Below are 24,257 nucleotides of genomic sequence, written 5' to 3' on the forward strand. Positions count from 1 at the left end.
CAGTGGTGGTGGTTATACAACACTGTGAATATAATTAATGCCACTGAAGAGCACACTCAAAAGTGGTGAAGGTGGTAAATTTTAAGTTCTGTATATTTTACCACAATTTGAAAAAAGGAGGGGGTTGATTCCATAGAGTAAGGCCATGCACACGACAGTACACTACGGGCCCGTGAAAACGGTGTTCTAGAACAGTCTCTCAGAGAGCAGCCCTCAACACCAGCAGTGCCTGAGGGGTCTGCTAGAGAGCATGTCTCTGGGCCAACCCAGGATGTGCTTCTAGTCCACACTCAAGTCCCAGAACAGCCACTATGAGAGAATACTTAAGATACAGAGAGAGACTGGGCACTGACGTGAAAGAAGAAAGCCGCAGAGTATATACAAAAGGCTCCATTTTTGTAAATATATTCACTTATTTTATAAGCGCCCAGAAAGATGCAAAACGTTGGATAAACTGCAGCGACTGCCCAGAATGAGCAAGGCCCCCATCCATGGCCAGGAGAGAGGTCCAGAGAAGTGAGAAGAGCCAGTGACAGGCACATGATGTGGTCCTCTGCTGCAGGGCAGGTGCTCCTGCAGGCCGCATCTGCACTCTGTGCGAGCACTGGGCAGGCTCAGAGGGCCCTGGGCACTTCCTCGGATGGATGAAGAAATGGTGTGTACATTTCTATTGTTTCACTGATAGCAATATACACCTTACTTGTGTTCAGTTTCTAAAAGAATGTTAATAAGTTAATATTTTTTAGAACTGAAATGAGAAAACCATCACCATAATCACTAGGCAGGCTGCAGAGCCAGCTTCCCAGCCACACCCTGCTCTGACACGCAGGCTCGCGTCCGAGGCCACCTCTGACTGCACTGGGCCGCATTCTACCTGTAAAGTGCTCAGACAGTGCTGGGCTGTCAACACGGCATGGGTGCAGTGACCACGTGAGTGCTACGTCCTTACCTGGCAGAGGGAAAATGTGGCAGACACGACCCCAATCAGGACGTTCAGCGCATCCTTCACCAGCTCACACTCTTTCACCAGGACGGGCTGTGGGGCCTGCAGGAGGCCCCCTCCCAGCACCTGCAGCTCCCCTTGGTGGAGCCTGCAGAACCTGTCGAAGGCGTCCCTTCCCGCCTCGGTGAGGTAGGGCTCCTCTCTGTGGCCAGGGGGGCTGTGTGAGAGACAGAGGAAGGGCGGTGAGCAGACAGAGCAACATGCACTTTAGCTATGTGAACAAAATGCAGGAGAAAGAGGGATTCAGAACAGTAAAATGTCTAAAAAATAGACCACGTAAGGGTCCCAACCAACCACCCAGCCTCTTTGTCAGCATCTGGCAGGCTCAGTGCTGACCGTAATCGATCTTGTGAAGACAACTCAGTGCAGAAACATGTCTAGAAGCAGCAGCAAATGTCCCCACCCACCCAGCACCCACAGGGCACGCAGTGGTCCTCAGGCTGACAACTCACTCACATCATTACGTTAAAAATAAGTAGAAGGTTTGCACACTCAGATTCATAGCAGCATTATTCACAACAGCCCAAAGGCAGAAGCAGCCCAGGAGTTCATCGACAGACAAATGGATAAAGAAAACGTGGTCTTGGGGGCCAGCCCTGTGGCCAAGTGGTTAAGTTCGCACACTCTGCTTTGCCAGCCCAGGGTTTCGCCAATTCAAATCCTTGGCATGGACATGGCACGGCACCACTCATGCTGAAGCATGCATCCCACATGCCACAACTAGAAGGACCCACAACTAAAAATACACAACTATAAACCAGGGGGCTTTGGGAGAAAAAGGAAAAATAAAAAAATCTTTAAAAAAAAAAGAAAATGTGGTCTAGCCACACAATGGAATATTATTCAGCCTTAAAAAGGGAGAAAATTCTGACACATGCTACAGCATGGATGAAGCTTGAAAACATGCTAAGTGAAATAAGCCAGACACAAAATGACAAATACTGTATGATTCCACTCATATGAGGCCCCTAGAGTCGTCAAACTTATAGAGACAGAAAGTAGAATGGCGAGTGGCAGGGGCTGGGGGAGGCGGACGGAGTGAGTGTTTAATGGGACAGAGGTGCAGTTTGGGATGATGGAAAGAGCTATGGAGATGGATGGTGGGGATGATCACACAACAGTGTGAATTACTTAATGCCACTGAACTGCACACCTGAAAACAGTTAAGATAATAACTTTTATGTTATGTGTATTTCACTCCCCTAAAAGACAAAGCACAAAGGATGGACAAAGTCTCACAAACAAAAAAGACAAAACGAGCCTGCTGGGTCTTGCTGAGGGCACACAGCAGCCTCCAGGGGCTTTGCCTCCACATGGCCCTGTGCTGGGAGCTCAGGAACCACCCAGCACAGCTATATCATTCACACGGCCAAAAACACAGTATCACTTTTAAAATATTCCTTTGAAAACCATCAACCCCTACTGAAAAGTATGGAAGAACTGTTTTTTTTAAATCCACTGGAAAAAGTAATTTCTTAATAAATGAAGCCCAGGGAATACAGCTCTTTTCTGAAACTTTTCTTCTCATTTTGAACACCTGACCAGCTCTTTCTCCTCCCCCCCAAAAGACTCTTATTTTTAGATTTAGCAAATCAAAAAGACTATCATTTATTTTTCAAAAACAAAAGTCGTTTTCTGCGGGGTAACAGCTGCACACTGTAGGGCATTCTAACATCAAGATGGTGTCTGACCACCCACACACCTTCACCTCCACGTCAGGCGTGATGCACAAGAACAACATATCTCAGAACTTGTTAAAATCAAAAGGACTCTTCAATCAACAATGCACCGTAATGTGCTCCTTCCCTCATTCAGCAAGTTATCTGAGAGTAGGGGGAACAGCCAGGCAGACAAACCCACTCTCACGGGGTGGGGGCTGCAGACAGGGAACGAAGGCATTGACTTAGAGCCCAGGACCAGGGCTCCAATGACCGGAGACACTCGTTGGTAAGGCCCCAGAGCAGGGCTGAGCTGTGGAGCAGCAGCCCTGGCACAGGAAAAGAATGTGCAAAACCCAGAGACAGGAAGAGGAGGAGCTGGTATGAGTGGGGCTCCACAGTGGTGAGGGCGGGGGCAGATAGGCTGAGGCCCGGAAGGGCTGGCCCTCATTCCAGACCAGGGGTGGCCATGAAGCAGGGCAGGCAGAGCGGGAAGTGATCTGATTTCTGCTCCTGGAAGGTGGCGCTGGCCACGTGGAGGATGGGCTGGAGGTGGTGCTGGCCGTGTGGAGGATGGGCTGGAGGGGCAGCAGGAAGCAAGGAGGCCAGTCCTGAGGAGACCAGAGTCAGCAGCTGGGGTGCACCCAGACCTCAGACACCTGCCCACACTCCCTCAGCGCAAGAAGAGCGTGATGAAAGGAGAAGCCTCTGAAGCTCCAGAGTCCTTCAAATGCCCCTGGGGACTCCTTGGGGACAGGTGTGCACGCTGAGGGTGCCATCTTGCTTCACACGCGAGTGTACACGCACATGAGCACATGCACTCTTCCAGTGTCCACCCCTGCACCACCTGGGCCACATGCGCCCCCCCTTTGGTGACTCAGAGCTGAGGGAGAAAAGTCCATGGAGGAAAAACACCAAATTCACACTGTCCCACAGAGAGCTCGGCCCCTAACATAACAAAACTGCTTCCCCCAATGAGAAACAGCGGCTCACAGCAGGGAAGGCAGCCTTCAGACCAAGGGGAGGGGTCCTCAGGGGTCTCGAGGCAAGGGCAGAGTTTATAATCCTGGGGCTGTGGGTGTACAGGGCCTCTGCTTCTGGCAGGGCAGCAGCTTCCTAACTGGCCCCACTGGTCAGAGCTCATGGCAAGAAACTAGCTAGGTGGTTGGGATTTAAACTGAAACAAGTTCAAAAGATTTACCAAATGAACTTGAACAAAAGGCCTCAGGGGTCAGGGGTCAGTGGAATCAGGTTGCCACCAGAACAGGCAGGGGAGGAGCCTTGGTCATTAGCTGCAGCACTCCTCCATGTAGGAAAGCCCACAGTGGTGCTCCCCACTGCTGGAGCTCTGTGTTCAGTTCTGCCTTCAGGGGACACCAAGGAGACTACGTGCATGGAGAACAGGGGGCGAGGACAGAGACCTGGTGAGCCATCCTGTCACCTAAACAGTACCCTGAAAAACTAGGCCTAAAAAAGTTGGAACTAGGAACTAATAAATGAAACACCAGTAGCAAATATTTATAAAAGACAGTGGTAACCTGGTGGGCCAGTTTTAAGCACGTGAGTGGTTAGCAGAGAGCAGGATAATTAGATTTGTTCTGTACACACAAGACAGCACTAAGAACGGGGAGTCACAGGGCAGAGAAGCCCCATCAACACCAAGGGTGCTCAGCGAAGCAGGGAGCTGGTGTCCCTGGAGGAATCCACATGGGGTAGACAACCAAGCAGGACAGCTACCCCAGCAGGAGCAGTGCCCGCACACAACAGGCGCTGCATAAGTGTCTATCCTTGAGCATGTGCTCACCCGAAGGAGACTCTGCAGGAGCCGAGAGGCTGCATCAGAAGGCACTCAGCTCCCCACTAACCCCGCTGTTTCATTCAATACTCCCCAAACTGGTGTTCCACAGAACTGCTGGCCAGTGAGATGCGACAAGAGGGTTCCATGACCACACATCTGGGAAGTGTGTGTCACGGGTCCTCTATCCTCATTCTGGAGGTTTCAAGAGACACCAGCACATCACAGACCCTGAGAAGTCCTGATGCAGAGGCCTGTGGACCGGACGAGCCCAGGGAGCGAGGTGCTGGCACCAGTGAGGGAAACACTGCTGCGACTGGAGCTTCTCGTGAGCCAGAGAGCGCCACTCTCAGTCCTTCCAGATGCGCACAACAGTGGACCTGAGGGAAGGTCCTTTGTCAGCACCCTGTGCCTGGCGCTGACCACCCAGCCTGCCAGGCCGCCCTCAGACACCTCTGCCTGGGAGCCCTCACGGTAAGGACGTAACAGTCACCACGTGACTGCTCTGACCAGAAAGTGTGACTTGTAGAAGTTACCAGCACAGTGGGAGCCTCCAAAAAGCCTGGAAGTCCTTCCCCTTCTGCGTTTCTCCCAGCTCCCAGGACGCTGACCATTTTGTACACTAGCCTGACTGAAACTTCCAAGTTCCTAATCCCTTCACAGATGTTCTTGAAACAACCATAAAGACAGCGTTCCACGTGGGGCCAGGGGTAGTGCATTTGAAAGCAAAGGCTCACGTACCATCCAACCTGCTCCCAGCACCTCCGCTTGCTGGCTTCGTAGGTGAGCACAGCATCCCACAGGTCGATGTCTGGAGTCACACCCGGTTCAGACTGGGAATCAGGAGTCAAATTGGACGCTGACTGGAACCCTTCATCTTCTGACTGATCCACACTCTGAGGAACCTGGAGACCACAGGAAAGGAGGAAACAGCAGGTACGCCTGTGTCTAAATTTCCCCCAAGTGAGATCAGAATTCCAGGACTTTACCACACAGCTCTGTTTACTCATTACAGGAAAGACCTAGCAGAACGTTTCTTCTATTTTTCCCAAGCAGGTATGTACCACACAATGTTTCTGCCCCCAGTGAATCATTTAAGAAATTAAACAAACAAATTTTTAAGCTTATCAATTTCCAATTTCACACAACACTTAAACCTCAATATAACTTACAATGAAATTTTTCATGAAATGCCTCCAAACTAGAAATCCCATTTTGAGGAACACAGCATAAAAAGAAGCATTTATTTATGTTTGGAAACAACTAAATATCTCATAGTAAGGGAACAACTGAGTAGTGACAGCGCATCCTTTCAGCAACATTTACAAAGCCACAAAATACAAAAGCCCATCATGATTTACTTAGTAATCAGGCAAGATGCCAAGTTATAGGTGAAAAAAAAGTAAATAAAACTGCACGTAGAGTATGAACAAGTATTTTCTGCCACTTGGGGGTACTGAGCACTTGAAATGGGACTTACGTGACTGAGGAACTAAACTTTATTTCATTTTAATTCACTTATATTTAAACGTGAACTCTAGAGGCAGAATAAGTGACTTAACATTCCCTGCTGGATGAAAGATGAAAAGCAGCAGGTTACCTTGACTTGAGGGGGGCAGCAGCGTCCTGCCCAGGAAGGCCACTGCCTCCCCACAGCTCAGCCACAGGTGACCCAGCCTGGAGAGCTACCCTATCTTTACCACGACCAAAGGAAGGCCAAAGGAGGCATTTCCAAACGCCCAGGGAGCCGGAGGCGGGAAAGCAAGCACCCTACCTTAATAGCCAGTCCAGAGAGGTCTGCGCTGTCCGGCACCGGAGGCAGGTCCAGTCGGACGTCCATATCGTATGTGCGGCTGTGCACAAGGGCACCGAACAGCGAGACCCGGGTGTCTCTCTCAAACCTGTCACCACAAGGGTCTCCATACGAGAAGAGCCCAACAGTGGGCAGGCCAGTGCCCGGCGCCGCCTCCATCACCTGAAGCGCTTTGTGGATCATGTCCTGACACAGATACTCCTCTCTGGAGATCAGGGACTGAACGTCCATCTCAAACACACTCAGGTCATAGCAGTCGTAGCCGCCGTAGCGAACGTTTCTCCCCACATGCTTGTTGTTAAACAAGTAGTCCCGCTTTCGCGGCAGCACTCGCGGCGGGCCGCTCCCCGCCAGCTGAACCAGGAGGTCCAGAACAGAGCCCACCTCCACAAGCGGACAGCAAGGGGCTGCTTCCAGTTCCTCCACCAGCTCCTCCAAACGGTCAGCCTCGGGGCCCAGGCCACCCACCCTCAAGTCGAAGGACAGCATGAGGATCTTGTTTTTCACCGGGAGTTTAGAGGGGTCAGGCTGCAGCCTCTGAGTCTCATCTACAAACAGACTGCTGAAGAGAGCGTCGTAGGCCACCCTCCGGAGGCCCTGCTTTGCCCTCCTTCGGCTCACGCCGCGCTGGCCCAAGCGAGCCTTCGGCACCGGCAGGAGGGCCTCGCACAGGTCGTCGAACAGCTGGGTGATGCTCGCCATGCCCACGCTCTCGGCTCCGAGCCCTCGGCGCCGCCCGGCGCGCCCCGCCCGCCCGCGCCCTGCGGCCCCCCGGCCCGGCCTCCAGCTGCAGGGTTCCAGCGCGGGACCAGCCCGAGGACACGCCAGCGGGGGCGCACGTGCCGGCCCCGCGCGCCTTCCCGGGTCCCCGGGAGGGACGGCGGGCCGGGCGCCGCCCGAGGGCAAGCGCGAGGCAGCCCGCGGGTCCGCGGGGTGAGGCGCACGTCCGCCGCTCGCAGGCCTCCCGGCAGGAGAGCGCTCCCGCCGCCGCCGCGTCACCGCCGTGCGACAGGCCTCATCGCCTGAGCAGGCGCGCCGGAATTGCGTCACCGGGGGAGGGGCGGTGGAGGGGGCGGGGCTGGAGCTGCCGTCCAGGGGGCACTTCCGGCTTGGAGCCTCGGTCCCGCGGCTGGGATGTCGAGGCCGGCCCGGGCTGAATCAAGAAGGCAGAGTCAGACTTTCGCTTAACTGTTTACTGCCGGGGCGTGGGGAGCAGGGCCGGCCGTCCGCGCAGGCCGGCGGGGACTCCGGGCGCCGAGTGGACGCAGGGCCGGCCTCAGGACACTGCCGCGGGCGACCTGTGCGGGGACGGTTAACGCCGGCTCTGGGGTCGGGATCGCGGTGTCCGTCCTGGGATGTCCACCCCAGCCGACGCCAGGCGACCGGGTCACAGCCCTTGAGGAGCTGGGAAGAGGTGCAGGGTCAGCTGGCTCCGCCGTGAGCGGTTGCAACAGCACCCCACTCCCCATGGGGCCCCGAGCCCCTCTCGCCGCAGAGCTCAAAGCAAGGTGTCCCCAAGACTCCAAGCATCCAGCCTGAGCCTTGCCCCCTAGCCTCACCGGCCACCTGCAGCATTTTCCACTGTGTCCGCAGCTGCCCTCGCAGATGCTCCAGGGCCTGCATCTCCTCTGGGGAGGCCCTGGAGAAGGGGCCCAGGCTGGGGGGGCCCTCTCCACGCAGTGCCTGGACCAGGACCCCTGCAAGCTGGGGTGTGGATTCCTGGGCCAGGGGCAGAGGTGGAAGCAGAGAGTCACTGGCCTCTCCCCACTTGTCACCCCACAGCACCTCCACTCTGCCCAACTCACCTCCTCAACCAGTACCAAGACTTGGCCCCCTGCTGGCACCCGCAGCAGTGCAGCCAGGAGTGCAGCTTGAGGGGCCTGCAGGCCATGGGCTGGCCCCAGTGCCACCAGCACCAGGTTAGGCTGGAAGCCATAGGCCAGGGGCAGCACCAGGGCCAGGATGTAGCTCAGGAAACCACCAGTTGTCTGTGGGAGTGACAGCAGCATGGCCCCAGCCCCTCATTCAGGAGATCCCCCCTCCTGCCAGCTCAGGCCACCCGACCTCCCAATCTAGGGTGGGCAGCCATACCAGCAGTCGCATCAGGAAGCCAGGAAGGACAATGAAGGCCAGGGGCCTGGCCCTCATGACAATGCCAGTGAGCAGCAGCTGCCCTGCCCTGTGACATTACCACTCACCCCTGGTAGTGGTGTGGAAACATGGAACATGGACAGGGCAGCTGCCTCCTTGCCCCTGATATTCAGCCACAGCGTCCTCCTTGTAAAAGAGAGTGAGCACATGGACATGTGTACATGTGTGTGAGAGGCTGCTCACTCTCTAGAACCCAAACGTCAGAAGGGGAGGTAGACAGCTCAGGGGTACAGGTGCTGGGGCTGCTGACCCTCTGTACTGGAGACCCTCCTGGTATTGCTCCCAAGGGCCCCTCTGCCAAATTCTAGCTGTAGAAGACTCCACCCACCCATCACCCCTGGGGACCCAGGGTCATGTGCCTCCCCCCCTACATGCAGGACTGGACATACACGTGACCCAAGAGTCATACCCATCATCGGCAAGGTCCAGGGGCCGATCCAGCTGTCCCACAGCCACACAGAGCAGCCTAGAGGAAGAGTCGGCCACAGAACAGGCTGCACTCATCCCTCCTGGAGTCCATTCCCAGAGCCCTCCCCATGTGGCTAACCAGGGCAGGGGATGCCCATGGGCCATGCCCTCAGAGGCTCAGGTTGGCCAGGTGAGGCTCACCTCTGGGCTCTGTGGGACAGGCCACGCTGAATGGCCACGTCCAGGGTGGCAGCTGCAGCAGGGGCCGGGGTGGCTGCGATGCCGCTGCTCACCTGTGGGGTGAATAACATAATAGCAGTGGAGGGCAATTCCCAAACCAGGTAAACAGACCCGAACATCTCTTCTTTGGCCCCTGTCCGTGGGGCTGTCACCTGTACACTCTGAGGTCAAATGGCTCCACTTTTGAAAATAAGACGCTTAAAACTACAGCTTAAGTCACTCCCTTCACCTCTCTGCCAAAGAGTATTTAGTTGAGGGAACTGAGGGGGAGCGCTGGTAAACCCTGTCCCTGGGGTCTGTTCTGGGAGGGGTCCTGGACACAAGGCCACATTCATGTCCATGTGGTTCTGCACCACCCAGCCCTCCTCTGGACAGGCCACCCATCATGGGCAGGTCCTGGGTCCTGCCCCTGGCTACGCAGCCACCCAAGCCCCTCCCAGATGCCCCCACCTGCCCATCCAGGATGCTGTCCAAGAGGTACAGGACCTTCCCGAGTGCGTTGAAGGACTTGTCCTGGGCCAAGGCCTCATGTGGCCTGTGGTGGGCAAACCAGAGGGACACATGGACCCAGAGTGACACATAGACCACAGGTGAGTCATACACAGACATATGGGTGGACACAGCCACACCCCTCTCCTGTTCTGCTTACCTGGCCCATGCCTGCATCTCCTTCTGCGGGGCTGACCTCTCCCAATGGAGGACATCAGGGGGCAGGACAAGGGCTGCATCCAGCTCAGTCAGGGCAACAGCCGTGCGGAGAGGGGGTGTGGGGTAGAGGCGCAACTGGTCCAGTAGGGAGCTCAAGGCAGCCATGGCCTGAGCCTCAGTCTGAGCCACAGGTGCCTTGAATTCGGGCCCCCCGGGTAGCAGAGGCGAGATGCTCCCCTCTGGGGAGCGGGTGCTGGGACTCAATACGGGGGCTGCGTCTAGGAGGTAGTTCAGAGTCACCGCTACTCACTGGGAGCCTGAGGTGTGATCCCGCCTCCCGGCCTGGGCCACACTGACCTTGCTGCTGGAGGCTCATCCAGTGAGGGGCCTGGGCTGCCCGGACACTCTGAATGGACTCCAGGGCACTGCGGGGACACACAAGAGTGGTGAAGCCTGGTCTTCTGCCACCAGCCCTTCCCACCCTCCTGCCCCTCGCACCTGCGATGTGGCTCCATGGGCCCTGACAGGGGCAGAGGGGGGTCGCCCAGCAGTGCCTGCACCATCATGCACACTGACTGAGAGAGCGACTCCAGGTGGTAGCCGCCCTGGCAGGAAGGAGGAGGGCAGAGATGTGACTGGGGCAGGGGGTCATTGGGGCACCATCCCAGGCAGGATGCCCTACCCGTGCAGCAGACTCCCTCTGACTGCACCTCAGCTTCTGGCCCATGTGCCCTCCCTGCTTGCTGTAGTCACCTCCAGCACAGCGCAGACCCGGCCACAGGCCAGCACTTGCAGTAGCTGCGTGAGGTGGGCGAAGCACTCTGGAGTGGCCTGCATCTGCCCCTGGAACCAGAGTCAGATGTGAAGGGGGCCTGGTCCCGGGACCCCAGGAGCCCTCCTCAGCCAGGCCAGGCCCTCACCTCAGGATCCCCAACCGCTGAGTCAAATCCTGCCGCGACTAGCACTAGCTCAGGGTCAAACTGTGGGCAGGGCGGGTGGAGGGAAACAGGAAAGAGGCTGGAGCAGGGGTAGAAGAGGCCCCTCCAGAGAGACCCTCCCCATGCCCAGGGCTCCATTCCACTCTGATAGAGTTGAGGGGACCCTGGACACTGAATCCCCCTCCAACCCTCCTGCCATTGAGACCACCCCCGGCCCCAGGCAGTCACCTCAAAGGCCAGGGGGAGCAGCACATGCAGAAAGGCAGCCACATAGTCAGCATTTCCCATCCCGACCTGCGGCCACAGGGTGTCAGTGTTGGACCCTGCCAGGGGGGCAGTGGCATCTTCACCCCGGGGCTTGGCCTCTGGGGGTAACCCTGGCAGGATGTCCTGGGCTACACTCAGAAGGCCTGGAGCTGTGGGGCAGGGGAGGCGGGCTGGGTGAGGGGCTCTGGGTGGGAGTCTGAGGTGAGGAGCAGGCACCTGGTTCCAGGGCAAGTTGACAGTGAAGCCGCGGCCCTGCCCCTGCCCGACAGCATCTGTATCTGACTCTTGAAGATAGGGCCAGAAGCGCCCATGCTCGTAGCGGTGCCAGGAGAAATAAAGGACGCTGTGACAGCCAGCCAGGGTCAGAGGTCAGGACCCTTAGCTCCACAGCTCCTCAAAGAACCCTGAGCCCTGAGCACACGGCCATGTCTTCCCCCTCAGATTTTCCAAGACCAGGCCGAGCACTCCAAAAAGTGGAGGCGCAGGGAAGGGTCTTGACCCCACCCCCAGCTCACCTGGGGTCATCCTCGAAGATATACTGGATGCCCTGGCCGTGGTGGATATCCCAGTCAACGATGAGGATCCTGGGGACAGACAGGACTGGGGGCCCTGAGGGGTGGGGCCTCCCACCTCCAGGCCAGGAGCCTAGCCCAGGATGGGAAGGAGCTAAATGGGGTCTCCCAGCAGCCGCTCCACCCCCTTCCTGTCTGGCCTGGTCCCCACCCTGCAGCCAGCCCACACACACCTGTGCAGCCCGTGTTTCTGCTTGGCATGTTTGGCTGCTATTGCCACATTGTTGAACACGCAAAACCCATTGGCGGCAGCCCTCTGGCTGTGGTGCCCAGGAGGCCTAGGGGTGAGTGGGGTGCAGGGCATGTCAGGGTCATTCTGTGCCCTCACAGGTTACCCACAGGTCGGGAAGGGAGACAGTTCTCACCTCACCAGAGCGAGCCCATTTTGCACAGCTCCAGTCAGCACAGCATCCACTAACTGCAGTGCAGCCCCTGCAGCCAGCCGGGCACAGTGGAAGGTACTCTGTGGGGGCCAGGGGTGCAGGTGAGCGCCCTGCCTGCTACCCCCACAGGCACTGCCCAGGCCTCTGCCAGGCTGCAGGACACTGAGCGCTGAGCAGAATAGGCCACACCATCCTAGGTGCCAGAAGCATCAGCCGGCAGGTGTGCAGGGCATCGGTACATTCATGAACACAGGGACACTGGCAGGGTTGGCAGCCAAGGCTGCGAACAGGCATAGGCATGCAGATGTGTCTGGGTGGGGGGTGTCCCCAGGGCACGCACCGGATGGAAGTAGATGGCGTCATACTGTCCAGACAGTGCCTGGAGCTCCCCAGTGCCCAAGGCCTGGGTCCCGCGCAAGAGGGCCACATACTCGGGGCTGCAGAGGGCAGACAGGCCAGGCAGAGTCACCAGCAGGAGTAGAGGGGGAAGGAGGGGCTGGACCCTGGTGGGACTGCCCACCTCATTCCTCCCTCACCAGCCCACCAACCACCCGAACAGGCACGGGGTGGGAGGGGAGAGGCTCTGTTTTCCTGGCGTGGGCAGGCTAGGGCAGGCGCAGGTGCTAGGCTGCCTCCTCCAGGGCATGTGGCAGGCCCGCCCTGGGTCTTACCTGTGCACCAGGCCCAGCTCCTCCTCCGAGGCCTCTCTGGCAGCCAAGCGTAGACACCTCTGCTCCAGGCCGCGCTGCCGCAGGCGCTCCAGGGCTATAGTCAGGCGCTCAGGACATTCTATCTCACACTCGGGGCTAAGTGGACAGAGAGCTTGAAGTCCAGAGCCCCCTCCCCATGCCCCGCCTCTGCCAGGTCCACTTACTCGTCCCAGAGCAGCCGGGCGGCCGTCATGTCCTCGTGGTACACGAGTGCGGTCCCCATGGCTCGGCCACCCGGGGCGAGCGGGATTCAAACGCCCACACTCGCAGGCGAGCGCACTGCCTGTCCCCACTCTGCAGCCCCAGCGAGGAGCCCAACGAACGCCCGAGTGCTGCAGGCGGGAGCCCGGGCGGGAACACACGGCCAGAGCCAGAGCGAAGCAGGCGGGCGTGACGAGGTGACAGGGTGGCTCCCGAGGCCTGACTTCCGGCTTCCTCCTACTCGTACTCGGGACCGTCCCGCCGGCGCCGCCCAAACCCCGCCCCAAAGCGCCGGCGACGCGAGCAGGGCAGGGCGGGCCGGACGGCTGGGCCCCTCTCGGTTCCCCCCTGCCGCGGCCCGGCCCTCCCCCAACATTCGGCCCTCCCCTCACCCTGAGCCCCCTCCCCCGGCTGCTCCAGCTGCGGCTCCACCTCCTGCTCCGGCCAGGAGCCGGGAGCAGGGGGCTGGCCTCGGTTCCCCTCCAGAGATGGGAGGGAATGGGTGTGAAGGCCGACGGCCAGTGTGCCCAGGACCCCTGCGGACTGTCAGGGAATCCCACGTGCGTGCAGTGGGCCGAGCCCCGCCGTCCACGCCCCTTCCGCCCCAAACCTTCCCCAGGCCCACCCTGACCGCGCAGGCCACGGGGTCATCGCGTCCACCACTGCCCCAGGCGCACCCCACCAAGCTGCAGGAAGGCCTGCGAGGGATGGAGTGCAGAGGCCAAGGGTCCACGGGGGCTAGGCCGCGACTTAGGAGAGAGCCCCGCCCAGGGCGGGGGGGTTGTGCCTCAGCCCGGCCTGGGCCACACCGGCCGCAGCGCTGCCCCCCAGGCTGAAGGCGGGAGTGACAGTGTCTGATTTAAGCTCCAGGAAGACCTGTGGCCGAGAGAGGACGAGTCGGAAGGTCAGGGTGGTGGCAGAGGAGCTGAACAGGAGCCGCTACAGCGTGGGGCGAGGCAGACAGGAGGGAAAAGCTACCAGTGAGGGAGGGTCTGGACTAGGGATAAATGAATCAGCGAATAAAGGCATGAAGGGGTGAGGCCAGCAAGGGAGGAGGCGCGGGCACGGCCAAAGAAGCAAGATGGCCAAAAAGAGGAGGAAACCCGGAGCCGCGGCCTCAAACCCGGGGCCTCCGGGGCCGGGCGTGGGCGTGGGTCCTGGGCTTTAGGGGCAGGTTTCTGGGGGCGGGGCCCTGGGTCTTGGAGACGGGCCTTTTGGAGGCGGGGCTCAGCCTGTGGGCGGGGCCCTGGGTCGGGGTGGGGGCAGGCTTCTGGGGGCGGGACGTGGGCGGGGGCCTGGGGTCTGGAGGCTGGGCGGGGTTCTGGGGCAGGAGTCGCCCCAGTCCAGTTCCTCGTTCGCCCTGGCAGTGCAGGGAAGACCCCAGGGTGGTAGGGATACAGACGGCGGTCCCCCATGGTTCCCCACCGTCCTGGCTAAGCGCGGGCAGCAGGCTTCCCGCCGGGCTCGGGGGAAAGTCCGGTTGGGTCATTTTGGGTCAGGTGCCACCCTGAGCCAATCACGGTGGTTTGGGAATGGCGTGCCCCGATTGGCCATCCTGGGGCACGTGCCCACGAGGGGCGGGGCCTGTGATGGGCCTCCCCGCCTGGATACGGAGTGTGGAGGGTCCAGCAGGGATCGGTCCTAGAGGACCAGAGGGTCCCTGGGCAGAAAAGGCCGGTGTCTTCTGTGGCAACTCGTCTGACCGTATTTGGCTGGGACAACTGTGTGCATTTCCAGCCGAACTCCAGGCCAGGACAAGGGGACGGCCTGGCCGCACCTCGCGCGCACCTGCCCGGGACACAGGTGGGAGCACTAGGACGGCCGCAGGACTCCGGAACGCCCCTGACCCCGCTGCCCGCCTTCGGAGCCGTCAGATGACCGGCCTGGGTTGCGCGGACACGCCGACGGCACAGGAGCGTGGCCTGGGAGGGGCAGGCGGCTTGGAAAATGAACAGAACCCACACTTCTGTTGTGCCACCAGCGTAGATACGCGTTTCGTGATCTCTCCTCCGGACCCTGGCCTTGGAGAGTGCAGGGAACCCAGACAGATGGGACTGAACCCCAGGTTGGACTCTATCCCCACTTCATCAGGCCCTGCCCTGGCTCCAGGGTCTAAGCCATTAGAGGAAAGTCACCCCATAAGAGGGGCAGAGACAAGCCCTAATGCGAGGCTCCAGGCTCAGAGCTCACTAGCACAGGACAGGGGAGGTGGGCAGCAGCTTTGTAACTTGGGGGGAGGGGGGTGCCCAGGCCCAGCGGCTCAGGAGGGGCTGAGGCTCCCAGGCCTGCCTCCTTTCTCTATGCAAGGCTGCAGATCAGAGGCCTAAAGGTCCAGCCCAAGAATCAGGAAGCAAAGCCAGGGTGGGAGCTCTACAAAAGGGTTTATTTCCTTCTAGCCTTGTGGGCATACCACATGGCCAGTTTACATTCAGGGCTGGGGATGCAGGAGAATCCACACCCCTGCCCCCCAGGAGGGATGTGCTTGAGTCAGCGCCCTGCGCCCGCCCTGACTGTTCTTCCTTCTCAGCGACATGAGCTGGGCCTTGGCATGGTCCAGAGCAGGCCGGGTCAGAAGCTAGGCCTTGACCCCAAGCCCTGCCCCACCCCACAAGCTCAGGGTTCTTCTTGTACCCTGGGGGAGGGGACCACTGCTCAGGGGGTCAGACGCCAGCCCCAGGTCAGGTGGGCCACCTGGCCAGAAAGTCCAGATGCTCCTCCAAGGTTCGGCTGAGTAGGGTCCTGAGAGTAGCGGAACACGCTTCAGGGAGGGGGTCCAGGAGCGAGGAGTCTCCTGGCATGCAAGCCCCAACAACAGTCACAGAAGTAACCAGGATCCCCTTCCAGGTGGAAGCCCCAGCCAGAGGCCCCAAGGTGTCCCCACCGCCACCCTAAGGGCCCAGGGGTCTTCACAGGGCTGTCTCCTTGGAGACCTTGGCTCCCAGCTGCCGGGGAGGCTTGAAGCTGAGCACCTCTTTATACGTGACACCTGGGGGGGGGTGAGAGCGACAGAGATGGAGAGTCATGGAGAAGGATCAGCTCCACAGCCCACCAAGGGCAGACGCTAGCAGCCTGAGACGAGCTGGGCCCAGCTCACTGGTGCTTGCCCTGACCAGTGATAAGTCTTGAGAGACCCCACTCAGGGCTGTTAGCCAACGACCCGCCCCCCAAAACACCAGGGTCAAAGGTCATTGCTGGGGTGCAGGTGCCACGCAGGCTCCTTTTGTCCCACACATCAACTTCCTCCCAGGCCAGAGCCACTCTCAGTCAGTCTGTGTCTGTCGAGAGGGACTATCTACCCTGACAGGGCTCCGGTAGCCCAAGCCCTCTGCCCCTAGAGTGGCCGGGCAGGGCTTGGCCCCACAGGCTACCTCAGAAGACAGGGACATCCTAGGAATGTAAACCAATGTGTTCACTCCAGCAGACTGCTCAGGGTCCCACCAGGACACACCCCAGTTTCTAGATCCAGAATATCCATGAAGACTTAAACGAGAGGGATTCCCACCAAGTACCCACAGTGTCCACCTTCCTCGCCTGGTAGACATGTTCCCTGAATGAGTGCCTAGAGCCAACCATCCTAAAGGAAGGGAGGGCCACTCCGCCTCCCTGACCAGTCTCAAAGAACAGGCTCCACTCGGCCCCAGCATGCCCACACTCACCCAGCAGCAGAGCACCTGTCGGGGGACACGGGCACTCCACAAGCCAGCTCAGGAAACACTGTGTTTAGAGCAAGTGGTGTGTGTGGTGTGCCCAGCATGTGGTGTGTGTATTCCTGCCCCGTGGGTTGCCTTCTGGGCCCTTCATCTACTCCCAGCACAGGCGCTGTTCCACACAGGGAAGGTCTGTGCGAAGAGGCCACTGCTGCAAGGCTGGCTCCCCAGGGAAACAGGAAGTGATGAGCTCGCATTCCTGACCAGGGCTCAGCCATCAACAGGCCACATGTCCACCATGGTCTGCAGTAAAAACAAAAGCTCTCCCCATGGTTGTGTGGGTGGGGACCGCAGAGAGGATCCTGTGGCCCGTGGTTTTTATGTTATCTTTTTTAGCAGCAGAAAACTTTCATCAAACCAAACCAAACTTAGAAGCACAAAACACAGCACAGACAAGGGTGGAGCCCCTGCTGGAGGCACCAAGGAACCCAGGGGCCCTAAGGAACATGTTTTGAGAATCACAATCCAGCCCCAACCCCACTGCCAGCCTCAAGCACAAGACCAAAGCCCTGGGCCTGAGGTAGAGCCAGGATGGGGCCTAGGACACAGTGGCAGCCATAAGCCACGGCCCCAATGGTGCTAACTGCTGCCCTCAGACATCCCTGCACTCCCAGGCTGGTCCTGCAGCCAATGAGAGGACACTAAGCCTTCCATCTGTTCTGGAGTAGAGATGGACAAGGCTAATTCCAGAGGGAGGCCTCAGGACCAGGCAGGCCCTGAGCCCAGCCTAAGGCCAAGCAAGTGTTGGTCAGCCCTCAAAGATGAGGGCAGGTGCCTTTCATGTAAGGGGACAGCCAGTCAGACTGCTCAGGGGGGCTGGAGGGGACAGGCGAGAGGTGGGAGGTGGGGAGAGGCACTGTGGCTGCCTGGGGTGGACCTTATCAGGCCAGCAGGACATAATGGTGTGCAGTTGTTCAGGTGGACGGGTCCTGAAAGGGGCAAGGGGAGGTGAGGACAAGTTCCAGAGGTGTGAGTAGAGGCCTAGGGGTGAGGGCTACGGAGGGGCTCCAGGCTGGCCAGGGCTCTGGCCTGGATGTAGGGAGGCTGGGCAGCACTGGGGCAGAGCCAGCAGGTCTGGGGCTGGGAGCTGCCTCCCCACAATTCCCAGAACTTGTCTCCTGCTCCTGTTTGTGACAAGCCTTTCAGGAATGCCCTCCCTTTCATCCTTCAGCTCCAGCCAGAGGCCACCTCAGCCAGGAAGCCCTGCTTCCCTCTGACCTCCTGTCATGTTCTTCACCTGACCTGCATCCCAGAGTGGGGTACCCAGGACTCTGAGCCCTGGCCACTTGCACGAGGTCATGAGGTCCAGCACAGCCCCTGCCCGGAGCCCCACTCACGCTTCCACTCATCCAGCGTGCGGTCCACGTCATCAAAGGACTCGTCGTACTTCTGGGCCCTGGGTTCATCCTCCGCGTCCTGCAGTGACTCGAAGTAGGGGTGGGCCAGTGCCTCGGCCGCTGTCACCCGCCGCTCTGCATCGAGCACCAGCATTCTCTCCAGCAGGCTCACGGCTGGGGGGACAGTGGGTCAGGCTGGGCGAAGAAGAGGGTCCCACGTCCCGACACTGGTCACTGACCCCACGCTCCCTATTCCAGTCCTACCCAGAGGGCTTGCATTGGTCAAGATTGAGGCAAAATCCTTCTTCTCCAGCTCGGGGAGGCCCTTCATGTAGTTCTTCGCCTGTGAGGGAAGAAAGGGTTGGGGACTTGCCTCCAGACCTGGACTAGCCCCTCCAGCCCACACTCAGCTCCCAACTGACTTCTACGCTCTGCAGCCTCTGCACAAAGTCTGCGGGAGGCGTCCCTGTCACCTTCATGATCTCCTTCAGCTGGTCCAGGTCTGCAGTGAGGTCAGGAGCATAGCAGGGCCAGAGAGCAGAGTTTATCCACCCCCAGCCCGCTCCCCAGGGGGTAGGATAATGCTACCCCGAGCGTGGTCCCCAAGAGGTAGGATAACCCCACCTCCAGCCTGCTTCCCAAGGGGTAGGATAATGCCACCCCCAGCATGCTCCCCAAGGGGTAGGATAACCCCACCCCCAGCCTGCTTCCCAAGGGATAGGATAACGCCACCCCCAGCCTGCTCCTCAAGGGGTAGGATAACCCCACCCCCAGTCTGCTCCCCACAGGTGTAGGATACGGTCGTTGCCCTTGAATAACGTCTTCCCCGTGATCATCTCTGCCATGATGCAGCCCACTGACCAGATGTCCACTGAGACAGAAGCCCCCACATCAGGGCTCCGTGGGCCAGGGAGGGTGGAGGGTAGGGATACACACACACAGCGGGAGAGGGGACATGGACACAGGGCATCTAGCCCACCCCGCCCTCGCCTGGCTCCCATCCCAGCTCTGCAGCCTCCCAGCAGAACAGCCACCACAGGGCTTCCTGTGAAGAAATAGGGAGGCTGGTGCAACAGTGGCCCTGAGTCTCTGGGCTTCTCACCCGTCTGTGTGTAGTGCATCCAATTCAATATGACCTCAGGCGCCCGGTACCACCGGGTCACCACGTATCCGGTCATCTCACTATCTGCCTGCCTGGCCAGGCCGAAGTCCAGGATCTGCAGCCAGAATCAGGAAGGTGGGGCAAAGAGGTTGCCAGGGAGTGGGTGGGCCAGCCTGTGGTCCAGGAGACCCCAAGAGGACTGGCCAGACCAGGGCCTCCTGCCAACACCCCAGGGCCTGAGGTCATGGCCATGGACCCCCAAACCTCCCCCTGGGATCCTCCCCATGGCCAGTGAACCCAGCCCACTGACCTTTTTCTTCCCCCCACCCTTAGGAGCAAGTACTCCAGGGGGTCTCCTCTCCCTGCTCCTCCACTCTCTGCTGACCCACAGGACCTAGCCAGCACCTTTCAGGAGGCCACCTCGGCCCTGCCCTAGTCAGGCATGGGGGACTGGGGACACCTCCTGCCCTTCCCCTCAAGCAAATATGGGAGTGTGCCCAATGCCCCGCATCGAGTGCCTCCCCAGGGCCCATCTGCCTATCAGCTGCTCGGCCACTGCCTGGATGGCTGGAGTCTGGTCCCTCTGCCTGGGCCTGGGCCAGCCCTCCTGCAGGCCTGAGGGCCAAGGGTGTAGCAGGCAAGTGGGCAGGTGGGGAGGGAGCCCCTGAGTCCCCACACCTGACATGTACCTTCAGCTCACAGTCCTCGTTCACCGCCAGGTTGCCAGGCTTCAGGTCCTGGGGGCAGAGGGAAGGTGGCCATGTACCCCTGCCCATTAGGGCGTACAAGGGCCAGAGCCCATGCAGCGGCTGGATGTGGGAGCAGCCAGACTCGGTTAGCCCACCCCTGCACCTCTTCTGGGAAGGGTGGAGGTGCCTGGGCACCCTAAGGGTGTGTGCAGGTGTGTTGTGCACTCCCCACTAGACCCCATCGCACTCCCTTACAGGTGAGAGATGGAGGCTCCTGGGGGTTGAGCCCTTCGCACACCCTCACAGCCAGGGGAGCTCCCACCACCGCCAGGACTCACCCTGTGGATGACACCAGCAGCATGGATATACTGTGGGGACAGAGAGAGGATCAGCAGAGGTCAGCTTGCTGGGACCTCAGAGCCCCAGCCCAGGCTGGGGGCCTCTGCCGGTTCCTGCAGCCTGCCCCTCCCCCCACATACACACTTGTCCCCACCTTCAGTCCCTTCAACATCTGGTAGACAAGAAACTGGATCCGGTCCTCACTCAGCTTCTCATGCTTCATGAGCTTGCCCAGGTCAGTGCCCATGAACGGCATCACCAGATAGCTGCAGGGTTCGGGGTGGGTGCAGACAGTGGGTGTCACACCCCCTGGGCCCAGGTTCAGACCTGGGAGACCCCGTCACCCGCAGCACCTGGCCTCTGCCCCTGACATTGCCACACCAGGCTCCACCCACTAGTCCTCCAGGGAATGTCAGTCGGGTGGAGGGAAGCGAATGCAGGCAGGGGTGGGGCCAGCAGGACATTTGGGTCAGAGGAGCAGGCTGGGCAGGTGGAGGGAGAGAGAGAGAGGGGAGAGATATTTAGCACCCTGCCAGGACACTGAGGCCTGTGTGGTTCCTTGACCTCTGCAAGGTCGGATGGCAAGGAGCCTGGCCTCCCCAGCCCTTTCCAGCCCGGCCATGGCTCTGGGCCAGCAACACTGTGAGTCCAAGGGTAGTCGCCCAGGCAGCCACAGGGCAGGCTCAGCAGGGGCAAAGGGCCCTCCCTGCCACCTGTCCCCTGCCTGCCAGCAAAGGTCAACAGCTCCAGTGACAGGTCACATACTTGGTGCCAGGGTCCCAGAGCACGGGACCTGCCGGCTAGCAAACACTCAGGCCCAAGGTTCACACCTCCAGCACTGGGGAGGGCCTCGAGCCAAGCGTGGCAGGAGGAGGCCCAGGCTCCACCTGGCTGTGCCACTGCCATGGGCCCAGGGGCATGTGGTGGGGGGGTGGACTGTGCTGTAGTGAGGGGGTGGGCAGGGTGCATGCCAACCCCCATCTGGACTACAGGGAGAGGCCTGCCTCAAGAGGGCCCCCAAGCCAACCCAGAACGCCCAGGAGCCACCCAACACCCCTCTGGCCTGCCCGCCAGCCCTGGCTGGCACTCACAAATCTGTGAAGTCATCCAGGGTCTCGTCAGGAGTGAACACATCCAGCAGCCCAATCACCTGGAGAGAAGACCGGAGCACCAGGTGGGATGGGGACAGCAGAGGGTGTGGGGGCTTGGGCACACCCCTGAGGCTGGTACTGTGCTCAGGCAGGAAAGTCCCCTGCAGCTGTCCCCATCTCCCCCCACTGCCTGGCTCTGCCCACTGGCAGCGCAACCCAGCCCTGGCACACATGCCCACAGACACAGGCTAATTTTGGATGGTGACAGCTGGGATCCTCTGGGGGAGGAGCAGCCCCAAGTCTGGGTCAGCTCCTAGCCATCCAAGGAGCTCCAGCCCCTTGACCCTTCCTCCCTCACTTCCTGTCCCCATTGAAGACCCAGGATAAGGGTGGGGACAGCCCCCCAGGGGAGAGCCAACATCTCATAGGTCCTTCCAGGGGCCATGCCTTTGCTGGAGAGGCCCAAGCGGGCAGCACTATGACCAAACCCCTGGCCCCACAGACCCCTGGTCAGGGGTGATGGACAGCAGACAGGTAATGTGACAACTGGCCCCAGGGCTCAGAGTGACAGGGCTTCCAGGGACCCAAGGAGGCCTGCACATCCAAGCGGCTGGCAGGGGGGACACCTGGCAGAAGCCATGTACATGATGGCCGAGGCAGGAGGGAGAACACTTCAAGCGTTTGAGGAACACGGGGAGTGAGGCCAGGTGGCTGAGGCCCAGGCCAAGGAGTAGCCAAGGAGAGGCCAGAGGGAGCCCGAGCAGGATCTCACACCAGGTGAAGGCTTGGCTTTGATCCTAAGAGCCACCGAGGAAGGGCTTAAACACGCATGACTCTGAATGTGTCCCCCTGGCTGCTGTGTGAGGACAGACTGGAGTGAGGCAAGAGTGGACGTGAGGTGGAGGGACAGCTGGATGACCACTGCAGCCACCAGGGCCAGAGCCATGGGTGGCAGGGGAGGAGGGAACAGAGCAGGACATCCAGACAGGGGCCTGGGACACTGGGAGAGTGTTTTAACAAGAGGGCAGAGGACTGAACTCGAGATTAAGGGGGTTGTCAGGTTGACGGAGACTTCTGTGCCACTGTGGTGCAGATGCTGCCGGAACAGCGAGGAAGGACGGGGAGAGGCCTGAGGTGGATGGTGGAAGGGACAGCACTGGAGCCGTGGCACCTGCTCCACTCAGCCTCTCAGAGTCTCAGTCTCCTCCCAAGGAAATGGGTTCACAGTAGGCCAGCCTCCCAGCTTGTGTGTGGGGTGCCTGGAGGCAGCAGCGCTGGTTGCTGGCAGGTCCGGGGCTGGATGGGGATGGTAGGACCCACCGCACAGTGGGGTGGTGCCAGCACAGGCTGGGCCAGATCAGGGGTGGGAGGTGACTGAGCAGAAGGCCCAGAGACCCTGCTGGACAGGAGGGATGGGTGGGTGAGAGTGAGGGGCGGTGGGGCAGAAACTGGATGAAGCCTGTCTGCCCTCATAGGGACAAGACCTGGATGTGACCAGGTGGTAGTGAGGCCCAGGATGGGCTGGGGTCCACTATGAATGCATTTCTCCGAGGAAGGGACAAGGGCAGAGATGGGAAGCCTGACGGAACGAAGAACCAGCCGAGGGCTAGGAGGGTGGGCATCAGCCAGGAACCGTGGAGAAGAGTTTGCTGGTGGACACAAGGACCCATTCTCTCCGGGGAGTGCTGGTGCTTCTGATGACCCAGGAGAAGCAGGACCATCTGTGGGTGCCCAGGATACCAGCCCTCATAGTGAGCCCAGAAAGGGGGCGAGGCAGGAGCGGCTCGTGTGGGAGGGAGCAGAGTTCATGACTACAGGAGGAACTGCCTCGACAACCGACAAACGACCCGGCGCCCCTGGCAGAGAGGAGGACTCTTAGCAGCCAGCAGTTGCCACCAGAGAGGCCACAGCAGCCATGCGAGGTGTCCCAGGGGCAGGTCTGGAAACAAGGGAGGCCTTTCCCTGGTGGGTGCCCAGATCCGCCCCTCCCGCACTGTCCGTGAACCCCCCATGGATATGAAGGAAGTGTGTCTGTGCCCAGTGCCCTGCACCACCCCAGACCCCAAGGATCTGAGGTGACAGACCCAGGATGCTGACTCCAACACGGTGCCTGCTCTGCGTCCCCAGGGGCCCAGCTCCTAGGGCTGAGGCTCAGGAGGTGGACCGGAGCAGAGCAGCTTCAGAAGGGGTTGGAATGTTTGCAGAAGGGGGTCTGCGGTGAGGCCGCGGGGGATGCTCAGGAAGAGGGAAGAGGCTAAGTGCCCCTTCCAGGAAAACTGCTCCTCCCACCTGGGTGTCCCCTCACCTCTGGGCTCCTGGTTGGAGGCAGAGTTTGGGTGAGCCAGATGTGGCCCCAGGAAGAAGCCAGGGAACTAAGTCCTGCCCAGGGACTGGCCTGGGAGCAGAGGACTCGACTCTGGGGCAGCAGTCTCCCTCAGAGAAGAGGGGCTCCGCCCTCACCGAGTAGAGGCCCTCACCCTTCTCGGGGACACTGCCCTGACACCCGCCCTCCGCCCCACTGCACAGGGGGTCGCCTAGGGGCTCGGGAGGAGGGAGACGAGCGGCGGCGACGGACACGACGTCCTGAGCCGGGCGCCCAGCGCGACTCACGTTCTCGTGGCGCATGTGCTTAAGGAGGCGCAGCTCGCGGTAGGCGCGCTTGGCGAACAACTCGGACTGGAAGGGCCGGTACAGCTTCTTGATGGCCACCTTGGCGCCTGTGCGGCTGTCCACGGCCGAGCTGCGGGACGCACCGCTTAGCGGTGGGAGGCAGGGAGAGCCGGGCCACCCCGCCCAGCCACCCGCGCGGCCTGCGCTCACCACACGGCGCCGTAGGCGCCCGAGCCCACGGGCTGCAGGTCCTGGTACACGGCGCGCACCTCCCAGGCCGTCTTGGTTACTTCTTGGCGGTAAAAGCCCCTGCGGGCGGGCGGCGGAGAGCTCATGGCGGCCCGGGCACCGCCGCGCCCCGAGGACCAGGGACCAGGATCAGCGGGCTCCCTGGGCGCGCGCCCTGGGCCCCGCGCGGCAGAGCCGGCTCCGCGCTGTCCGCCCGCCGCCGCCGGGCACTCCCGCTCCCGGCTCTTCTCTCCGGGTCACCGTCCTCGGGGCTCTCCCGACCCGCCGACCCCGGCCCGACCCGCCCCGGCCCGCTAGAGCGCGGCCCCTCCCCTGCCTGCGGACCAACCGGTCCACCGGCCGCGCG

The 24,257-nt window shown here is 60.4% G+C and overlaps 3 protein-coding genes and 1 long non-coding RNA gene across 32 annotated transcripts in view; 1 reads left to right on the top strand and 3 right to left on the bottom strand.

The window, feature by feature from the left end:
* TUBGCP6 (tubulin gamma complex component 6) overlaps positions 1-7,296 on the bottom strand; it is a 29,078-nt gene extending 21,782 nt beyond the window's left edge. For 11 of the 13 annotated variants that reach the window (XR_011534487.1, XR_011534486.1, XR_011534485.1 and 8 more), the window contains exons 1-3: positions 6,231-7,111; positions 5,198-5,361; positions 950-1,160 (exon numbers count right to left, since the gene is read on the bottom strand). Coding sequence is in view for 5 of the 13 variants with exons in the window: in XM_070599220.1 (XP_070455321.1) it covers positions 950-1,160; positions 5,198-5,361; positions 6,231-6,971 (1,116 nt within the window). In the remaining 8 variants the exon portion in view is untranslated. Of the gene's footprint in view, positions 1-949; positions 1,161-4,465; positions 4,623-5,197; positions 5,362-6,230 lie in introns of those variants that run through there. The other 2 variants (XM_070599222.1, XM_070599223.1) reach the window with 2 other exon arrangements.
* Positions 7,297-7,304: 8 nt separating this feature from the next.
* HDAC10 (histone deacetylase 10) lies at positions 7,305-13,135 on the bottom strand. 17 transcript variants are annotated; one of them, XM_070599229.1, is made up of 20 exons: positions 12,751-13,135; positions 12,548-12,682; positions 12,217-12,313; positions 11,859-11,956; positions 11,667-11,771; positions 11,437-11,505; positions 11,138-11,264; positions 10,883-10,948; positions 10,637-10,696; positions 10,470-10,559; positions 10,215-10,321; positions 10,074-10,141; positions 9,718-9,994; positions 9,519-9,603; positions 9,030-9,121; positions 8,830-8,886; positions 8,468-8,546; positions 8,075-8,257; positions 7,829-7,988; positions 7,448-7,673 (listed from the first exon to the last, which is right to left on the bottom strand). In XM_070599229.1, the coding sequence occupies exons 1-20, from the start codon at positions 12,807-12,809 to the stop codon at positions 7,657-7,659; spliced, it is 2,031 nt and encodes a 676-aa protein (XP_070455330.1). In that variant the 5' UTR covers positions 12,810-13,135; the 3' UTR covers positions 7,448-7,656. The 17 variants fall into 17 exon arrangements, with proteins under 17 accessions (XP_070455326.1, XP_070455328.1, XP_070455336.1 ...); XM_070599226.1 differs by having other exon boundaries at positions 7,307-7,673; positions 7,829-8,257; positions 12,751-13,047; XM_070599238.1 differs by having other exon boundaries at positions 7,307-7,673; positions 7,829-8,257; positions 10,883-10,977; positions 12,751-13,015.
* Positions 13,136-14,351: 1,216 nt separating this feature from the next.
* On the top strand, positions 14,352-19,000 carry LOC139080196 (uncharacterized). Its single transcript, XR_011534496.1, has 2 exons — positions 14,352-14,852; positions 17,666-19,000. It is a non-coding gene; the product is annotated as an uncharacterized lncRNA (long non-coding RNA).
* MAPK12 (mitogen-activated protein kinase 12) lies at positions 15,150-24,224 on the bottom strand. The gene is made up of 12 exons (XM_008533114.2): positions 23,873-24,224; positions 23,663-23,792; positions 21,053-21,111; positions 20,116-20,227; positions 19,961-19,990; positions 19,623-19,670; positions 18,934-19,048; positions 18,631-18,702; positions 18,254-18,333; positions 18,096-18,174; positions 17,832-18,005; positions 15,150-15,773 (listed from the first exon to the last, which is right to left on the bottom strand). The coding sequence occupies exons 1-12, from the start codon at positions 23,995-23,997 to the stop codon at positions 15,694-15,696; spliced, it is 1,104 nt and encodes a 367-aa protein (XP_008531336.1). The 5' UTR covers positions 23,998-24,224; the 3' UTR covers positions 15,150-15,693.
* Between the last annotated feature and the right edge of the window lie 33 nt (positions 24,225-24,257).

The sequence above is a fragment of the Equus przewalskii genome, chromosome 29 (assembly GCF_037783145.1).
Source record: "Equus przewalskii isolate Varuska chromosome 29, EquPr2, whole genome shotgun sequence".
Taxonomy (NCBI): Eukaryota; Metazoa; Chordata; class Mammalia; order Perissodactyla; family Equidae; genus Equus; species Equus przewalskii.